We start from the raw sequence: 21,308 nt of genomic DNA, 5'->3' as shown, positions 1-21,308 counted from the left end.
GTTTAAAACTACTGCTTTGGTGCAGTGAAGCCTTAAAGCATTAATGTACTTTTCAGATACACTCTTCTACCCAGAAGTTTCTCAGATTTGAATATTTCATTTTGGTTTATTTTACTTATGAAAATTCAACTAGAAGATAGAGTCCAAAATTATATCTGGGAGAATCCAAGATTTCTGTATTAAGTCAGTCATTTTAGAGTAAGTAAACAGTGTAAATATTCAAGTTATGAGAGCTAGAACAGGGGTATTCTTATGTTTTTAATTAATTGAAATAATTGAATATTAATTTAATATAAAACCAGTGTAATATTTATGCAAGATTAATATTTCTATATACAAATTATATTTAGAGTTTTTAAAAAACGACTAGCTATACTCATGGATCAAAATATTTTAAGAAATAATTGGGAACTGTGCACAATGGCACATGCCTGTAGCCAGGAATTCAAGTCCAGCCTGGGCAACATAAAACCTTGTCTCTTAAGAAAAGAAATTATAAGAAAACTTGAAATTCTATGCATTTAAAAATTAGTAAATGAAAATAACAAAAGATTGTTGTAAGCCACTCCAGGACTGGGATATAAGGACCTTAGAAAATGCTGTGGTAAATGCTGCCCCCATTATTTTATTTTAATAATAGGGAAAAATGGGAGTATACCAGCTTTGTAAGGTGACTTTATTATGACAGATTTGTACTAGGACTGACTGTCAAAATTTTAAACTTTATAATTTTCCCAGCTTATATACATATCTGTTTGTAATAGAATTTTTTTTTTTTTAAACGGTGTCTCTCTCTGTCGCCCAGGCTGGAGTGCAGTGGCACTCGGCTCACTGCAAGCTCTGCCCCCATGGGTTCACGCTATTCTCCTGCCTTAGCCTCCCGAGTAGCTGGGACTACACAGGCGCCTGCCACCACGCCCGGCTAATTTTTTTGTATTTTTAGTAGAGATGGGGTTTCACCGTGTTAGCCAGGATGGTCTGGATCTTCTGACCTGGTCTGCCCGCCTTGGCCTCCCAAAGTGCTGGGATTACAGGCGTGAGCCACCGCGCCCGGCCTATAATAGAAAATTTTTAAGTACTTGGAAGGAAAGAAATTACAAATAGAACCTTTGTATTTATGTTTGGAGGGTTTTTTTCTTATTAACTGTTACAGCCAGAATATATAAACTACACTTATTTTAGCACACTAATGAACTGTTTGAGAGTTAACCGTTTTTCACTTTATCTTTAGGCTTGTGTAGTAAAACGTGAATTTAAGAAGGCAGAACAGTTAATTAAACATGCAGTGTATTTGGCACGGTAGGTGATTATTATTAAAAATATCCTTTTAAATTGTCTCTATACTTTATATGCTAATAATTTTGTATCCTTTTATAGGGATCATTTTGGATCAAAACACCCAAAATATTCTGATACACTGCTAGATTATGGGTTCTACTTACTCAATGTAGATAATATCTGTCAGTCTGTTGCAATTTATCAGGTATGTTAATGGTTACCCTTTTTTTCTTTCAACCTATATTGACTTGCTGACCTGTATTTGTTTGTGGTGTATAAACCACTCTTCAAAAATGACTTTTTAACACCTACCCTTCCCACCAATATAGGTTGCATCATTATTTTATTAAGTATTGCCTAGAAGGCGTAAAAGTTAATGCTTTGGGAACTAAAGAGAATCATTCAGGAAAGGAATTGTTGGGTGGTGAGCTCATATTTGGGAGTAGTTTTCTATTTTTTATTTACTCATATAATGGCTTGTCTTTGTTGTTGATTTAGTAAATGTCGCTAAAGCTGCCTTTGTAATAACAAAGATGGCTGATAATTATTTTAGGCCTTTCTTACTCATTCTCAGGTAAATGGTGTATTATGCCATCGGTCTAGACAAGGCATACTTGACTTTAAGGTTCACTTTTTTTTTTTTTTTTCTTTTGAGACAGTTTTGATCTGTCGTCCAGGCTGGAGTGCAGTGGCGCAGTCTCAGCTCACTGCAACCTCCGCCTCCTGAGTTCAAGCAATTCTCGTGCCTCGGCCTCCTGAGTATGTGGGATTACAGGCCCGTGCCACCATGCCCGGCTAATTTTTGTATTTTTAGTAGAGACGGGGTTTCACCATGTTGCCTAGGCTAGTCTTGAACTACTGACCTCAGGTGATCCACCCACCTCGGCCTCCCAAAGTACTAGGATTACAGGTGTGAGCCACCGTGCCTGGCCTAAGTTCACTTTTGAAGAAGGACACAGAGAAAAACATTCCCAATGTCTTGATTCTCAAGACATAGGAATGATTATTATTATTAAGCCATTGCCTTTTAAGTCAAACTCTATCTTCAGAAATTCAGGCCTTCTAGGTGACTTTCGTGTTCTGTAATTTAAATATAGCAGGACTTTCTGGGCTTCATAATTTTGTGGTGTTAGGCATATAGATATATATTTAAATTACTAGGATGTTTAATTTAGGTGGTATTTTCTACAGTATTGACAAATATTTTTATGATTCTTTCAGGCAGCACTTGACATTAGACAGTCAGTGTTTGGTGGCAAAAATATCCACGTAGCAACAGCTCATGAAGATTTGGCTTACTCTTCTTATGTCCACCAGTATAGCTCTGGGAAATTTGACAATGCACTGTAAGTTCCACATTCCTTTTCTCTGAAGGAGGAAATACTGTTTTTGTTTTATTTTGTTTTTTCCCATTAGGGAACTATTATTATATTAATAATAGTACTTGATACACTTTATAGATTGAATTTGTCTTCCTGGAGCTTTAACAGAATGCCTAAAATGTTCTTGAAGTCATTTAAAATCATACCAGTTTTCAGGTGCAGAGGCTCTTGCCTGTAATCCCAGCACTTTGGGAGGCTGAGGTGGAAAGATTGCTTGAGCCCAAGAGTTTTGAGACCCTGTCTACTCAAAAAATTTAAAAAATTAGCTGGATGTTTTGGTGCATGTCTGTGGTCCCAGCTGCTTTGGAGGCTGAGGCAGGAGAATTGCTTGAGCCCAAGAGGTCAAGGATGCAGTGAGCCATATTCACACCACTGCATTCCAGCCTGGGCAACAGAGTGAGACCCTATTTCCAAAAATAAAATCATACTAATTTATAGGTTATTCATTTAGCCTTTATGTGATTTAATATTGAGACTTCTATATTTTCATGTAGAATGTAACTTATCTTTTGAGTATTTACTTCAATAATTTTTGAGTAATACAGTAGCAAACTTAACCTGAAACTTCTTGGTCAGAACACATAGAAATACTGAATCAAATATAACAATTGTCTTTTTAAATGTGTAACTGAGCTTGCAAGAGTGAGGGGGAAATCCTCCAAGGGCCAATAATGAACACTAAAATTCAAAGGATTAAGCATGGCCTGTGGTATAACTGCTCTGGGGTGATGGGAAAGTTTAGAGATTTCTGTAACCTTGGTTTAAGAAATAGCCTATAGGAGGCTGGGAGTTAGAACTGAAACCCTCACATGAAGCAGAGTCAAGACTATAGCCCAGCTGGGCACGGTGGCTCATGCCTGTAATCCCAGCACTTTGGGAGGCCAAAGCGGGTGGATCACGTGCAGTCAGGAGTTCAAGACAAGCCTGGCCAAGATGATGAAACCCCATCTCTACTAAAAATAGAAAAATTAGCCGGGCGTGGTGGCAGGCACCTGTAATGCCAGCTACTCGGGAGGCTGAGGCAGAGAATTGCTTGAACCCAGGAGATGGAGGTTGCAGTGAGCCAAGATTGTGCCACTGCCCTCCAGCCTAGGCAACAGAGTGAGACTCTGTCAAAAAAAAAAAAAAAAAAAAAAAAAGACTACAACCCCAGGGAAAAGACAACAGGTGGACATCTATCTAATTAATAGATGATAGGGAAAGTTGGCCATCTGAGTTTGGTATCACAGTTGAACCCAAAAAGAAGCCTCACAAAACATAATTCTTTACCTATAACACTCTTGAGACAGGGATAATGCCTGAGGATCTCCAAACAGAAAAATATTAAAAAGCACTTTGGGACTGCAGGTTTTCCTGGGATGCCTTGTGAGAGAAAATGCAAAAACTTGGAAATAATTACCTGTCAACCCAAACTACACAGACATTTCATAGACAAAGCTTTACCTAAAATGAACTCACCATTAAAAATTACAAAACATAAGAAAATATTTCCTCTGAGTCAGCAGGCATAATGAACAGGATTAGAATCCTGAGAACTTTAGTTAACAGAACTTTTTTGGCCAGGCGCAGTGGCTCACACCTGTAATCCCAGCACTTTGGGAGGCCGAGGCGGGCGGATCATGAGGTCAGGAGATCAAGACCATCCTGGCCAACAGGGTGAAACCCTGTCTCTACTAAAAATACAAAAATTAGCTGAGTGTGGTGGCACGCGCCTGTAATCCCAGCTACTCGGGAGGCTGAGGCAGGAGAATCGCCTGAACCTGGGAGTTGGAGGTTGCAGTGAGCCAGGATCGCCACTGCACTCCAGCCTGGTGACAAAACGAGACTCCATCTCAAAAAAAAAAAAAAAAAAATGTTTTTTGATTGATGCTATAGTATGTATTCTTTCTATGATTAAAGATACAAAATAGGTTGGCAAACTAGGCCTGCAAGTAAATTAAAGTTTTATGTTTTACTGGAACATAGCCATGCTCATTCATTCATGTATTTTCTATAGCTTCGTTCACACTGCAGCAGCAAGAGTTCAATAGTTGCAACAGAGAATGTGTGGCCAACACAACCTAAAATATTTACTATCTGGCCCTCTACAGAAAAAGCTTGTTAACCCTAATATAAAAGAAAGAATGAAGAAAATTCCTGTAAAGGAAATGGGAAGTTTTTTTGTTTTTGTTTTGGTTTTTTTTTGAGACAGAGTCTCTCACTCTGTCCCCACGCTGGAGTGCAGTGGCGTGATCTCGGCTCACTGCACTCTCCACCTCCCAAGTTCAAGCAATTCTCCTGTCTCAGCCACCTGAGTAGCTGGAATTATAGGCACGTGCCACCACGCCTGGCTAATTTTTGTATTTTTAGTAGAGACAGGGTTTCACCATGTTGGCCAGACTGGTCTTGATCTCCTCATCTTAAGTGATCTGCCCACCTTGGCCTCCTAAAGTGCTGAGACCACAGATGTGAGCCACCGCGCCTGGCTGGAAAAGGGCAGATTTTAAAATAAAACAACTGATACATGCTACAGCATGGATGAACCTTGAAAACACTGTGCCCAGTGAAAGAAGCCAGTCACAAAGGATCACATATTGTATGATTTCATTTATGTGATGTGTCCAGAATAGGCAAATCTGTAGAGACAGAACATAAATTGGTTTTGTCTAGGCTGGGAAGTTGGAGGGAAATGGAGAGTGACTGCTAATAAGCATGGGTTTCTTTCATCATGGGGTTATGAAAATGTTGTAAAATTGATTTTGGTGATTGGCATACTACCTGAATACACTAAAAATCATTGAATTGTACACGTTAAATGGGTGAATTGTGTGGTATACTAATTACATCTTGAGTCGTTATAAAAATAAAACAAATGGCTAGAAATGGAAGTAGTCATTGACATTAAAACTCAGCAGATAGGCCAGGCATGGTGGCCCACTCTTGTACTCCCAGCACTTCAGGAGGTCAAGGTGGGTAGATCACTTGAGCCCGGGAGTTTGAGACCAGCTTGGGCAACATAGCAAATCACCGTCTCTACAAAGAAAATGCAAAAAAAATTAGTTGGGCATGGCGATGTACGCCTGTAACCTACCTATCCGGGAGGCTGAGGTGGGAGGATCACCTGAGCCCAGGAGTTTGAGGCTGTGGTGAGCCATGATTGCACCACTATACTCTAGCCTGGACGACAGAGCAGGATCGTGTCTCAAAATAAAAACTCAGCAGACAAGTTTAACAGCAGATTAGTTAGAACAAAAGAGAGAATCAGTAAATTGGAAGACAGATTTGAGAAAACTAGTGGTTACCTGGAAGATGGGGGAGAGGAGGCTTGGTGGTGTTTGAAAGGAACTGACAATAAAACAAATAGCTTACCTTCTATTTGGTGATATGGGCCATAAACAAATAACCAAACTTGTCAGGCGAGAATACATGTTGTGAAGAAGAGTAAAGTAGGCTAAGAGTTGAGAGAGTGATGGTAAAATTTTTTTTTTTGAGACAGTCTTTGTCATCCAGGCTGGAGTGCAATGGTGCAGTCTTGGCTTACTGCAACTTCCGCCTCCGGGGTTCAAGCAGTTCTGCCTCAGCCTCCTGAGTAGCTGGGATTACAGGCGTTCACCACCACACCTGGCTAATTTTTGTATTTTTTTAGTAGAGATAGAGTTTCACCATGTTGGCCAGGCTCGCCTTGAACTCCTGACCTCAGGTGATCCGCCCACCTCAGCCTCCCAAAGTGCTGGGATTACAGGTGTGAGCCACCGCGCCTGGCCAATGGTAAATTTTTTTAGGGCCTTTTATATGATCTGTTCTGGAAAGACATGTTCAGTGAGGAGCGAGCTGTGAGAATGTTCAGGGGAAGAGCATTGCAGAGAGGGTAAAGCCAGGGTGAGAACATGCTCTGCATGTTCAGGAAACTGCTAGGCCTGTGTGGCTGGAGGGGAAGGAGAGGGTTGGTGTGAGAATGGCAGGAGATGAAGTCAGGGAAGTAGCAGGCTGAAAGATCATACAGTGTTGTAGACTGTAGTAAAGACTTTCTCTTTCATTCTGAGGGAAATGGGAGTCTCTGTTGGGTATTAAAAGTTCAGTCTATAGCAGATTGGAAATTCAAAGCAAAAAGCTGAATCTTTACCATAGATAGTTTTAGAAGTACTTTCTATCAGTATTATATTACAGATTGTGATTTTTAAAATTTCTAAATCATTTGTAACTAAAAAGAAATACCAGACTGTATCTATCTGTATTACAGATTTCATGCAGAAAGAGCTATTGGTATCATTACCCACATCCTACCTGAAGATCATCTTCTTTTGGCTTCTTCAAAGAGGGTGAAAGGTATCCTTTGTAATCTAGACTCAGATATTTTAAAATAGATGATATATGGTATAAAATTAGGGATATTTGTTTATTTTCTCAGAGGATTGGAGGATTTTCTCAGAGGATTAGACTGTGTCTACGTATTACTAGATAGCCATTTTACCACAACTCTACTTAAGGGATTCCAGTGGTTCATAATGAAAGACTGTTTGCATCTCTCATAAAACATTGTTAATAGGCCGGGCTTGGTGGCTTATGCCTGTAATCCCAGCACTTTGGGAGGTCAAGGCAGGCGGATCACCTGAGGTCAGAAGTTTGAGACCAGTCTGGCCAACGTGGTGAAACCCCATCTCTAATAAAAATACAAAAATTAGCTGGGTGTGGTGGCACACGCCTGTAATCCCAGCTACTTGGGAGGCTGAGTCAGGAGAATTGTTTGAACCCAGGAGTCAGAGGTTGCAGTGAACCAAGATCGTGCCACTACACTCCAGCCTGGGCAACAGAACAAGACTCTGTCTCAAAAAAAAAAAAAAATGTTAATAAGCCAGAATTTATTTCTTTTCTCTTTCCTTTTTGTCATTCACTCATGCATGCATTAATTTTTTTTGAGGATTTCATGGAAGAATAATACAGATGTTTCTGCACAACATGGATAGAAGATGGGTTTCATAACTTTAGCTTTGTAGTGCAGGATTCTTATCCTGAGCTTCATATCAGGTTACACTGAATGTTGCAAGACTCTTGCCAAATACCCCTATCTTCCATTTCTTATTTTAACTTTCCTTCTGATTACCACCAAGGCTTTTTCATGTAATGTATTTATTTTGCTAACATGATTGGGTTACCTATGTGGTAATTCCATGCATGTTGGGTATGTTCTACCTTAGTTCTGGAACTGAGGTTTTTCTCCCTCTAGGTTTGTATTTTTTAAGTTACACAAGTAATACATGATGTTAGATAGAAAAGAGAAAAAATAAATTGCCTTAAAATCCCACCAATCCTCAATCAACATTTTGGTGAATATTATTTTAGACTTTTATTACTTCAAATAAGATAACTAAATTTTTTTTTTTAGTTTTATAATCTGATTTTTTCATTCAGTATATTACAAACATTTTTTCATGTCTCTACATATGTTCTTTTTTCTAATGTATTTAACCTTACCTTTTTAATTTGACTCTTACAATTGTTTTTAACCTTTTATTTTTTAAAAATGCTACAGCGAAGTAAATCTCTTTTTCTTACCTTTGTGTACATAGACAGTTTTCCAAGAAATCAAATTATCTGGTAAAATAATATGTATATTCTTAAGACTTTAGATAGAATTTGAAAGTCTTGAATGCAGCTTTGAAATTGAAATGTTTTGCCTGATTTGGTTGGTCAGATGAGTAGGAGGAAACCAGTTCTTAGCTGTGTTTGGTTAAAGGTTATGTTTTATAAAGTGTGGTTTCAAAATTTTCAAAAGTGCTTAGGTACTCCTTGACACAGTTTCATAACTTTTAAAAACTTGCCTTGTCGGCCGGGCGTGGTGGCTCACGCCTGTAATCCCAGCACTTTGGTAGGTCGAGGTGGGTGGATCACAAGGTCAGGAGATCAAGACCATCCTGGCTAACACGGTGAAACCCCGTCTCTACTGAAAATACAAAAAATTAGCCGGGCGTGGTGGCAGACACCTGTAGTCCCAGCTACTCGGGAGGCTGAGGCAGGAGAATGGCGTGAACCCATGAGGTGGAGTTGCAGTGAGCCGAGATCGCACCATTGCATTCCAGCCTGGGTAACACAGAGAGACTCCATCTCAAAAAAAAAAAAAAAAAAAACTTGCCTTGTCCTTCCATTTAATTTGAAAAATAAATTCACATCAGCAAAGTATAGCAGTCTATTAAAATAGAAACTAATTCTGCAAAATCGTTTATACCATTGTTTTTCTTAAATTTGAATTTATGTACTGTGCAAAATAGAATGACCACCAAAAAGTGTACTTTTTTGTTAAAGTGGAATTCTTTCATCTTGACCAGTTCCAAACCATAATCACATATAAATATAATCAGTAAACATTTTTATTATTTAAGTTTAAAGTAAATGTTCTTATTAGCTTTGGTAGACAGTTTTGAAGTACACTAATTTATTGCCTTCTTTTTTAGCACTTATTTTAGAGGAGATTGCAATTGACTGTCATAATAAGGAAACTGAACAGAGGCTGCTTCAAGAAGCTCATGATTTGCACCTGTCTTCACTCCAACTAGCTAAAAAAGCTTTTGGGGAATTTAATGTACAGACTGCAAAACACTATGGAAACCTTGGAAGACTTTATCAGTCAATGAGAAAATTTAAGGTAGAATCATGTTTTACTATATTTTTCTCTCTTAATCTTAAGTAATGAAATAGAATCTTAAATAATCTTAAGTAAGCTCAAATAAATTATACACTTATCTTATTCACAAAGGAATTGAGAGGATAGCGAGTATAAAACAACATAGGCCAAGCACAATGGCTCATTCCTATAATCCTGGCACTCTGGGAGGCTGAAATGGGAGGGTCTCTTGAGACCAGGAGTTTCAGACGAGCCTGGGCAACATAGGGAGACCCTGTCTCTACAAAAATTAGCCAGGTGTGGTGGCACATACCTGTCTTTCTAGCTACTTGGAAGACTAAAGCAGGAGAATGAGTTGAGCCCAAGAAGTTGAGGCTGCAGTGACTGATCACACCACTGCACTCTAGCCTGGGTGACAGAGTGAGACCCTATCTCTAAAACAAACAAAAAATAGTCAAAATATAAATAAAATTTAAAAATCAGGACCGTGGGCCAGGCACAGTGGCTCTTGCCTGTAATCCCAGCATTTTGGGAGTCCAGGGTGGGACAATCACCTGAAGCCAGGAGTTCAGGACTAGCCTGGTCAATATAGGGAAATCCCATCTCTACAAAAAAGAAAAAGTTAGCCAGACGTGGTGGCTCGCACCTGTAGTCCCAGCTTCTCCAGAGGCTGAGGCAAGAGGATGGCTGGAGCCCATGAGGTTGAGGCTGCAGTGAGCTGTGATTACACCACTACACTCCAGCCTACGTGACAGAGTGAGAGCCTGTCTCCAGAAAAAAAAATACATATATATCATGAAAAATTAGGAAACATATCAAACCAAAAAGATTAATATATGAGGCCAGGCACAGTGGCTCGCGTCTGTAATCCCAGCACTTTGGGAGGCCGAGGTGGGCAGAACACTTGAGGTCAGGAGTTCGAGACCAGCCTGGGTAACATGGTGAAACCCGTCTCTACTAAAAATACAAAAATTAGCCAGGCATGGTGGTATGCACCTGTAGTCCCAGCTACTTGGGAGGCTGAGACAGGAGAATTGCTTCAACCTGGGAGGTGGAGATTGTAGTGAGCCGAGATCTCCACTCCAGCTCCAATGGGTGACAGAGTGAGACTCCATCCAAAAAAAAAAAAAAAAGATTAATATATGAAAGTAGTACTTGAGATAAGGAAAAAAAAAGACAAATATGATTGCTATACTTGACTTCAAACATAGTTCTTAGTATATAATTATTGATATATAATTCTTAGTATATACTAAGTATAGCTCTTAGCAGAATGCCTGGCACATGGCAGGTGTGCAAGAAATGTCAGCTATTGCAACAAGTATTATTAATTGTAGCAATAAATATGACTAACTTCAATGTCTTTTAGAATTTTGAGTTACAAATTTTTCTTTTTTTAATGTAGGTTCTTACTCTGCTGTCCAGGCTGTAGTTCAGTGGTATGATCATGGCTCACTGCAGGCTCAACTTTCCTGGGCTCAGTCGATCCTTTCACCTCAGCCTCCCAAGTAGCTGGGAATACAGGCACACACCACCACACTGCCTAATTTTTGTATTGTTTGTAGAGACAGGGTCTTGCCCTATTGCCCAGTCCTGTTGCCCAGGCTGATCTCGAACTCCTGGGCTCAAGCAATCTGCCTGCCTCAACCTCCCAAACTGTTGGGATTACAGGCATGAGCCACTGTGCCCAGCCTATAAATTCTTAATATTACTAATTTTGGGATCACAGTAAGGAAAGAGTGAGAGGTCTTCTTTACCTGAAAAGCAACCTATATATCCCTGAAGTACCTTGAGTTTAGTTTGTTGGAATAAAAATTGTCAGGCCGGGCGCGGTGCCTCAAGCCTGTAATCCCAGCACTTTGGGAAGCCGAGACGGGCGGATCACGAGGTCAGGAGTTCGAGACCATCCTGGCTAACACGGTGAAACCCCGTCTCTACTAAAAAATACAAAAAAACTAGCCGGGCGAGGTGGCGGGCGCCTGTAGTCCCGGCTACTCGGGAGGCTGAGGCAGGAGAATGGCGTAAAAACCCGGGAGGCGGAGCTTGCAGTGAGCTGAGATCCGGCCATTGCACTCCAGCCTGGGCGACTGAGCAGACTCCGTCTCAAAAACCAAACCAAACCAAAAAAAAAAAAAAAAATTGTCAGAATTCCAAAAAATGAAGTATATACCCGTGTAAATTAACATATTATGATATAGAGCTTGTTAAGAAGGTTCAACTAAATTTTGGACTGTGTTAACTGTGTTAACCAAAGGAAGTAATTTTTGTTTTAGAATGTTTTGTTAATTTCTTGTAACAATTTCTTGTAATAATTAATTTTGAAAATTTCTTTGTTCTAAAAAATTGTTCTTCTAACAATTTTTTATTACCAGGATAAGTTTTCACTTGTTACTTTTGGCATAGGATACTATTGCTGTCATCAGTTTATCTGCGGTTTCCAAAACTCTGTAATGCTTCCCATAGGCAGTTTTTGGAATAACATAGTATGTTCTTTGATATAATTACTTTATGGCATTCATAAGATGTCTTTGGCATTTAGATCAGTTTTGCTCATTGAGTAAGAACTGTTGAGAAAAAAAACTGATGAGAAAAAGTATAATGATTGATATGGCATAATTGTTTTTCAGGAAGCCGAAGAAATGCACATCAAAGCAATTCAGATTAAAGAACAACTTCTTGGTCAAGAAGATTATGAAGTAGCCCTTTCAGTCGGACATCTGGCTTCTTTATATAATTATGACATGAATCAGTATGAAAATGCTGAGAAACTTTATTTGCGATCTATAGCAATTGGTATGTTACATTTAAATTTTCTTTAGTCAGTTGATTACAAATCAGCATGTCAGCATGTCTTATATGTTGTATAAGGAAAATGTTATTAAACACTTAAATGGGGCTGGGTGTCGTTGCTCATACCTGTAATCCCAGCACTTTGGGAGGCCGAGGTAGGCAGATCACTTGAGGTCAGGAGTTGGTGACCAGCCTAGCCAACATAGTGAAACCCCATCTCTACCAAAAAAATACAGAAACAAATTAGCTGGGCATGGTGGTGCGTGTCTGTAGTCCCAGCTACTCAGGAGTCTGAGGCAGGAGAATCGCTTGAACCTGGAAGGCAGAGGTTGTCGTGAGCTGAGATTGGGCCACTGCTCTCCAGCCTGGGCAACAGAATGAGACTCCATCTCAAAAAAATAAATAAAATAAAATAGTAAAATAGTTAATAAAATAAAATAGACTTAAATGGGATAAGTTGCTAAGGATATTCAGGAACCACTCAAAAATCATCTGGAACATTTTGCTAAAGGTGCTTGTTTTGATACTGAAGCCAGTAGTAAGAAGTGTGACAGCAGAGTGTCATGTGTAGGCAAAAGTAGTTATTTTAAAGTATTTGTGCAGTTACTGCCCACTCATTCCTCCCCCTCCCTTCTCCTAACTTTTAACATCATAGATCAGGCTTACCTGTTTTTGAACTTGATAAAGTTATACAATGTGTATTTTTATGTGTCTGACTTATTGGTGAACAATAATGGTAAAATCTGTGATGTTGCATATCACTGCCATATGCTAGATTAGGATGTCATCATTTATCCATTCCACTGTTAATGAACATTTGGAACATTTGGATTTCCATTTCAGGACTATTACAAAATCAAATAAGGAATCTGTGGCCATCATCTTATGAAGTGCCTGTTAAAACTCTTGCCCATTTTTATACTGATTTATCTTGTCGTTTTCTTACTGACTTGTAGAAGTTCTTTATATGATACGAATATGACAGACCTTCGTTGGTTACATGTGTTGCACATATCTCTTATTCTATTGCTTGTTTCCTAATGGAGCCTTTTAAATAACAATAATTCTTTTTTGTGTGTGAGACAGGATCTTACTTTGTCACCCAGGCTGGAATGCAAATCAGGGCTCACTGCAGCCTCAATCTCCTGAGCTCAGGTGATCCTCCTGCCTCAGCTGAGTAGCTGGGACTACAGACATGTACCAGCACAGCCGTTTAATTTTTTTTTTTTAATTTCAATAGGGATGAGGTCTCACAATCTTGGCCCAGGCTGATCTCAAACTCCTGAGCTCAAGTGATCCTCCTACCTCAGCCTCCCGAAGTACTGGGATTGCAGGCGTGAGCCACTGTGCCCAGCCAGCCAGTCCTTAATGTAATCAGATGCATCAGTATTTTCTTTCCTTCTTTTTTTTTTTTTTTGAGAGGGAGTCTCACTGTGTCACCCAGGCTAGAGTACAGTGGCGCGATCTTGGCTCACTGCAACCTCCAACTCCCAGGTTCAAGCGATTCTCCTGCCTAAGCCTCCCGAGTAGCTGGAACTATAGGTGCCCGCCACCACACCTGGTTAATTTTTTGTATTTTTAGTAGAGACAGGGTTTCAGTATGTTGGCCAGGATGGTCTCAATCTCTTGACCTTGTGATCTGCCCACCTCGGCCTCCCAAAGTGCTAGGATTACAGGCCTTGTGAGCCACTGCGCCTAGCCTGCGTCAGTGTTTTCTTTTGTGAATAGCACTTTTTGTATTCTGTTTAAGAAATCTTTTTGACTGGGCGCAATGGCTCACTCCTTCCCAAAGTAATAAAGATATTTTTCTAGAAAATTATCTTCAGGAAACTTTATTTATATTTAGATCTACAGTCCTGAAACTGATTTTTGTTTATGGTGTGCAGTAGGGATTCGATTTTTTTTTCCCAGTATGGACATAGAGTTAAGCCAAGACCATTTCTTCAAAAGACTTTTTTTGGTTTGGTTTTGTTTTGAGACAGTCTCAAACTCTGTCGTCCAGGCTGAAATGCAGTGGCGTGGTCTTGACTCGCTGCAGCCTCTGCCTCCTGGGTTCAAGCGATTCTCCTGTCCCAGTCTCCCAAGTAGCTGGGACTACAGATGCGCATCACCACACTTGGCTAATTTTTTTGTAATTTTTTAGCAGAGGCAAGGTTTTGCCATGTCGGCCAGGCTGGTCTTGAACTTCTGACCTCAGGCAATCTGCCCGCCTGGGCCTCCCAAAGTGCTAGGATTACAGGTGTGAGCCACCACACCTGGCCACAATACTGTTTTTTTCCCTCTGCGATACTGTCTTCATCATAAATCATTTGTCCATATACATGTGGTTTCCCTATTATCTATAATGTATTGACTGACTTGTTCATTCCTCAGGTGCATGTAGTTTAAGAGTTGCTAACCCATACCACTGTGAAAAACAGACCTACTACTTAGAGTTCAATATTCATTTACAGTTTTTGTTTAGCCTGAAGGTAGTATATATTCAGAATACTGTGTTCAAAAGTTACTTGGGGTTATTTACACCCCCTTCCTTCAATGTGGTTATGTTATTCTTTTGCAAAACAATTAGGTTTATTTAACATGTTAAATTTTGCTCCTATCCATCTTTCTTTATTTTGTTAATTTTTTGAGTTAATTAATGGACTGTAATTAGAACTATACAGAAAGATATGCTCAGAGACATGTCATTTTCTCTGATTTCTTCTACCCAGTTCCCACCCACTCACTATGGATAACCAGTCTCATTAGTTTCTGGTTTATTGTTTTTGTATATCTTTTTGCACAATGAACAGATACATATTTTCTTATTTTCCCTATCATACACAAAAGATAGCACACTATAGATACTCTTTGGTATTTTACATTTTTGAATCTTAACAATATGCCATCAGTCACTCCGTAACCATTTATAGAGAGCCCAGAATTTCCCCCTCAGTTTGCAGCTACATAGGATGCCATTGAGTGAAGGTACCACAGTTGATTAAACCATTCTACATGTTTTCATTTGTTTCTGTTACTTTGTAATTACAAATACTGTTGCAGTGAATAGCCTTGTGCGTGTGTTTTGGTTTTTGTGTTTGTTTTGAGACGGAGTCTCTCTCTGTCACCCGGGCTAGAGTGCGGCAGCCTGATCTTGGCTCACTGCAACATCTGCCTCCTGGGTTCAAGCGGTTCTCATGCCTCAGCCTCTCCAGTAGCTGGGATTACAAGCATGCGCCACCATGCCCAGCTAATTTTTGTATTTTTAGTAGAGATGGGGTTTCACCATGTTGGCCAGGCTGGTCTCTAACTCTTGACCTCAGGTGATCCACCCACCTTGGCCTCCCAAAGTGCTGGGATTACAGGCGTGAGCCAGCATGACTGGCCTGTGCCTGTGTATTTTTCTGTTGTTGGAGATGCTGCTGTTCTTTGAGATCTCTTTAAAACAGTTCCTTCAAACCATGAATTTTTATAATTCTGTTCTAGTGAGGCCAGCTTTAGACAAGAGAAAATTTTTTTAGTCTTAGTGATAGCTCATGGACTGATTTGGGGGATGCTGATACAAGAATTACATCTATTCTTTGCAGGGGAATAAACCTAAGCCTCCCTGTTTAAAGAATTGAACTTGTTCCTATTATAGAAATTGCTTGTTATCTCATTATTTGTGCTTTTGTGCTTTCTTTTTTTTTCTTTTTTCCTTTTTTGTTACTTTCAGGGAAGAAACTTTTTGGTGAAGGCTACAGTGGACTAGAATATGATTATCGAGGTCTCATTAAACTTTACAACTCCATTGGAAATTACGAGAAAGTGTTTGAATATCACAATGTTCTGTCTAACTGGAACCGGTTGCGAGATCGGCAGTATTCAGTGACAGATGCTCTTGAAGATGTCAACACCAGCCCCCAGTCCACTGAAGAAGTGGTGCAGTCCTTCCTGATTTCTCAGAATGTTGAGGGACCGAGCTGCTGAGGGAGGACCTCAGTTAACCAATTACCTTTTCCCGGATTCCAGGGAATTCATACTGTGAAATCAAAACCATGTTGTTTTGGGGGGCTGGAATTTGCATTGAAACACTGGTCCAGTCCATTGAAGACCCTATTTTGGGTGATCCCTATCTTGCAGAGTGTCTGTAGGAATAAGCATATATTCAGTTATATTCAGCATGTACCGCATGTGTAAGTAGTCTGGCCCACATTTTCAACCTCGTAGAACAAACAACAGGAAATCTTTTTTTTGTTTGTTTTTAAAAAATTCATTTTGCAGAAAGCCTGAAAGAATAAAACACACCCCTAAATAAAACTATTTAAGAGTTTAAAAGAGTTGCATTCTTATTATGTAAGGATGATTTTAACAACTTTTTAATATGTAATTCTTCCATGTGGAGGTATTCAATACTGTAGTGTAAAGGAATTTTATGGGAAAATCTTTATATGCAGTATAGAAAAGTTAATACAAGTACTAATAAAAGAGGGACATCCTGACTTATGTTTGGCTACCTTGCCTGGATAAGTGGATACAACCACTCTGTATTACAAGGAAAGGACTGTCCGATTCATCTGAACTGGACCAGTGTTGATCTGTAAGTAACAGGAAATCTGATAGACCAGCACTTCTGACTGTTTTTTGTGTTTTTTTTTTTGGTACAACAATGTAAGATGCTCTAATAGCATTTGCTAACAGGACCAGGAGGATCTAAAAAGGACCAGCCTTATGTAGAAGGTGGTTATTTGGACCAGAGGCTTTAGATGATTATTTTAGATCCTATGTATACTTTTATCAGTAGAATGATTTCATTTAGATGTATAATGAAAAAGAATAATGCAAAAATTATGTAATAGATACCAAATTAGGGAAGTTTGGCAATTTCAATGGCATATTTTTAGTCAAGGTACACAGATGGCAGTGCCATAAGCAAGTCTATAAATATCGGCTGCAGCCATCCCCCTCATTTTGAATGTTGCCCTAGTAATCAATGCAGTTAACAAGTATACTGACTGTGAGTCATGAAAAAGTTCATGTTCAGATGGAAATGTTAGGTTACTGTATGGTTTATAGAGATTAATGAAAATGAATGCCCAAAAATAAGTCTTAGAAAACCCTCCATTTTTATGGTAAATAGTAATACAACTAGGTCATTTCATTTGAAATCTAGGAGTCAAATGGAAAGATCCCCTAATAATACAACTGTTTCACTAACTTGTCTTTCTGTTTATTGGGTTTTGATTTGATTTTTTTGTAAGCCAGTCAGGTTATTTAATTATGAGGTAATAATCAAATTTAAGAATTTGTGACATGTAGCAATTCAAGAAACAAAAAGGTATTTTGCTGTTACCTCAATTCTTACTGTAGTAGCCCATCTGATGCTTCTATAGTTAAGAATCTGGGTTCCCCCCTATTTTCAGGGGTTCATGACTTGGCTGTTAAAGATGTTGCTCTTAGCTAATGCTTGGAGTAGTCTGTGGGTGAATGGATGTGTGCTGAATTTTAGTTTTCTTTTAACATACATGTTGGGTGAGAGGCGAAAAAATCTAAGCTGTCTGCCACATTGAGTATAGAAAAATTGTAGATTTCAAATTTTATTAATATTTTAAGCACTTTTTTCAACTTCCCAACCTTGTTTGAAGCTGTTATTTGCAGTCCTATTAGTTTTGAGCCAGTGCATTTAAGTTCTCTAGGAGGGGGTTGGTTGGGGGATGTACTGAAAGAGATGAAGCATGCCCACACCCTAAGATGATAACTGTGTGATTTAGAAACCTGAGTTTATTCCTTAAATTGAATTATTTTCTTTTTAAATTTTGGAAAGAGTAAATTGATGTACTTGCAGTTTATGAAGCTGCCCCCCACCCCTCAGTTAATTGCAGTCTAATGTCAAGAGGCACTTCTTTATTAATTACCAAATAGTCTTTGTGACCAAGGACTAACATTTTTAAGTTACTCAGCTCTATCCTCATGGGCCTATATATTTAATACCTCCAAAGATATTTTCAGGATAGGCTTTGTATACTTTTATTGGTTATTTAGAATCCAGTGATATGTTTGTGGTATAGGAATGTCATGGTAAATTGTTTTTCAATAAATATTTTGAAACATGTTTCCATATGAAGTTTTTTTTTTTTTCAATCTGTATTTTTTGGTTTTGTGCACATACAGCATTTCCTAGGATAAAAATAAACAAATGACCTACAGCCTCATCCTCCCTAACTCAGTTTGAACTCAACTTAGCTCACACTCAGTGATAAAACAACATGATATGTAGAAGCCTAGGATCACAGGGTGATAATGTCAATTGGCAGCCAGTTGTGTTTTTTTGAAACATCATTATTGGCAATTTCTCCTTATCACCACTGCTTTAATGTAGTTTTTTTTTTTTTTTTTTTGTAAATCCATATACTTTTGTGCATACACTAGCTAAGAAAACAGATTGCCATTTTTGGTTAGGGATATGACTTAATATGTTATTATTTCTGGTTCTAATGAAGAATAATACCCTATGACTTTTAAGTGTAAGATTCATCCTTTAAGTAGGGATGTTTAGGATAAGTTAGATGTGTGCCACTATGATTTATTGGGTTTTTTAAAAATCTGAAAATAATAAAATTTATCTCACAATAAGTTAACTTGCACAAACTTTTTACATATGGTGAGGTATGTAAGGAAGCCCTGGCCAACTTAAAGATTTTTCTGGAGGTTCAGCAAAGTCATGTTAAATTAGGGGCCTTTGGTCTCATCCTTCTCTGACTCTTCTCTTCTACCCAGTCTCTTCCTAAAGTTCGGTGCTACTCCAGTTGGGTGCATCAGGGAGCTCCGTCAGCACTCGCATGTGTCGCTCAGGTGGCCATTCATGCCTGCATTCCATTTAATAGAGCCAATTGGAATTTTTAGAGCATAATCTTTATGGGTCCTCAAAGCTGACTTTGCCAAAGGGATTGAGACCCTAATTACCATCAGATCTCTGTCTCTGCCTGGTTAAAAACTGACTCACTGTTGCTTTGTAGTAACCCCTGCCCAGGTATTTTTTCATTTGTGAAAATAAAGGATTTGAGAAAGACCTTTGTTCCTAGCCTGTTGGGAAGAGTTTATAATTTTATGAAAATTAAGTACAGAGGCTGCGATCTTAGAAATAATGAAGGTGCCATTTGGCTGCTCCTTAATAGTGCAGACAGAAAACTCAGTAAACACATGCCGAAACATGATTGAAGCCTTTGGCTGAAACTTTATACGTAGAAATAATGATTTGCTCGTAACAGGTATCGTTAACTGCCACTTTTTATGTTTTCCCTAGAATTTGTAGCCTTGCTGCTCCTTTTTTTTCCCCCCCTCCCGGGTGGCAAAGTTACTACTGGAGAAACACTAATTTATAAGTACAAATTTTTTAGAGTTTTACCTTTGCTTTAAAAGTGAATGTGTATTTCACCTCTTGACTGTGGAGGACCTTAGTTGCCAGGAAATTCTTTTTTTTTTTTTTTTTTTTGAGACGGAGTTTCGCTGTTATTGCCCAGGCTGGGAGGGCAATGGCACCGTCTTGGCTCACTGCAACCTCCGCCTCCCGGGTTCAAGTAATTCTCCTGCCTCAGCCTCCCGAGTAGCTGGGATTACAGGCTCCTGCCACCACGCCTGGCTAGGAAATTTTTTGTTGTTAATATGACATTTGGATTAATCTCCAGCTTCAACACTACTTTTGTCCATAAATCTCAGGAATGTTTTAGGCAGAAAACTGGTTTTACCCTGTTGATAATCAGAAGGAGTGTGCTTTAGGACTTATTGCATAATACTGTTCTCTAATTGCAATCCTAGGTATCTATAGCATGAGTGGCCTTAGTGAGTTTGTTGAAGTGCACATGTTTTTCAAGAGTAAAATTTAAGATTAAAATTATATGCTATATATAGATATCTAGAAAACTTGGTTTGTGGTGCACAGTTAAGTGTTGGATCACTAAATAACCATTGCAGGTACTGTTTGTGTAACATTACTCATTTCTGTATATTCCTTTTATGGGAAGATATTTTGCCATGGTAACTAAAACTTTTCAGTTTAGTTCTACTTTTATGATGTGAATGAATGCTACATTTTATTAAATATTACCAGGTCAGTACTATTTTTATACTTTATTAAGCATCAGGGGATTTTAGTTTAATAGGCTCAAAATTAAAAGTTCTTAATGTAACAGTTAAAAGCAAAACACTAACAATCTTTACGTGAAAATCCCCACTAATAGTGCCACAATAATTTCTATAGAAATATCTAAGGTCATTAAATAGATTTTTGAAGACAGTTCTTCATTGTGTCAGGATGACCTTTCATATCATTCTCACCAACTTGTAGTGCCCACCATTATTTGTAACTATTAAACCATACTAAGTATGTTTGTAACCAGCATTGTGATATTATTCTGTACTTGTATTGCTAAAAATGAATTATTGACCTAATAAATATAGTGTTCCTGCATTCATAGTGTATCTGTTTCCAATTCGGTTTTGATGGCTTTTGGTTGGGATTAAGCTTTGCAGACTGTTTTTATTAGAGAACAGTGTGAGAGAAACTGTTGGAACTAGAACAAAAGTGCTCTTGTTCAAGAAAATTAAGATGTGTGGCAGAGGAGGCACATGGTAACATCTGGAGATTGTGCTGATGAAAAGCACTTTGAAAAAAACAAAGCACTGCATTAATGCAAAGGGATTTTTTAGTCTTTACAAAAGTATACCATTCTTTTAAGAATCCTCTCACTCTAAAGGCTGAAAATGAATGATGAGACCTGATAAAGTTCTGTTGGAATAGTAAAGAAAACCCTAGATTGGAGTTTCAGTTGCAGCTGTCTCTGAACTGGAAGACTGAGTGATGTCATTCCAGCCCTCTTTGTGTTTTATTTCCTCACTTGAATAAGGGGGTGAAATTAGGTCTTTAAAAAACTTCACCATGAAACAGCATAAGTCTGAAGTACTCAGAAACCAGTTGCAGGAAACGAAGCCATATTTTTAAAGATTAGGAAGAAAATACTGTAGACAAAATCCCCTCATCACTTGGAATATAGTGAGCACCAGCTTCATTGCCTGCCACCTTCAGTGATACTGAGTTTAAAAATGTTTCTTTTTACATCTCCATGACAACCTCTGAACATGCTATTTCATCTGCTTTGTGGAATGTCATTTCCTGGATAGTCTTACTCATCTGTCAAGCTCAAAGATCAAGGGAACCCTTCCCTTAAAGTTTGAGTTGCCACTTGGTAGTAATGCAGTATTTTAGAGCTTTGTTAAAGCAATTACCATGTGGCCATATAACTTGC

At 38.7% G+C, this 21,308-nt stretch overlaps 1 protein-coding gene across 4 annotated transcripts in view; it reads left to right on the top strand.

Annotated features, from left to right (window-relative positions):
• Positions 1–20,473, top strand: part of APPBP2 (amyloid beta precursor protein binding protein 2) — an 81,648-nt gene extending 61,175 nt beyond the window's left edge. For all 4 annotated transcript variants that reach the window (XM_021929120.2, XM_031657488.1, XM_021929122.2 and 1 more), the window contains 7 exons: positions 1,232–1,299; positions 1,378–1,483; positions 2,500–2,624; positions 6,880–6,965; positions 9,089–9,279; positions 11,886–12,051; positions 15,743–20,473. In XM_021929120.2, the coding sequence (XP_021784812.1) occupies positions 1,232–1,299; positions 1,378–1,483; positions 2,500–2,624; positions 6,880–6,965; positions 9,089–9,279; positions 11,886–12,051; positions 15,743–15,996 (996 nt within the window). In that variant the 3' untranslated portion in view covers positions 15,997–20,473. The remainder of the gene's footprint in view (positions 1–1,231; positions 1,300–1,377; positions 1,484–2,499; positions 2,625–6,879; positions 6,966–9,088; positions 9,280–11,885; positions 12,052–15,742) is intronic.
• Positions 20,474–21,308: the final 835 nt, after the last annotated feature.

The sequence above is a fragment of the Papio anubis genome, chromosome 17, assembly GCF_008728515.1.
Source record: "Papio anubis isolate 15944 chromosome 17, Panubis1.0, whole genome shotgun sequence".
Taxonomy (NCBI): Eukaryota; Metazoa; Chordata; class Mammalia; order Primates; family Cercopithecidae; genus Papio; species Papio anubis.
Note: the sequence above shows the minus strand (reverse complement) of the source record. Positions and strands in the feature narration are given on the sequence as shown.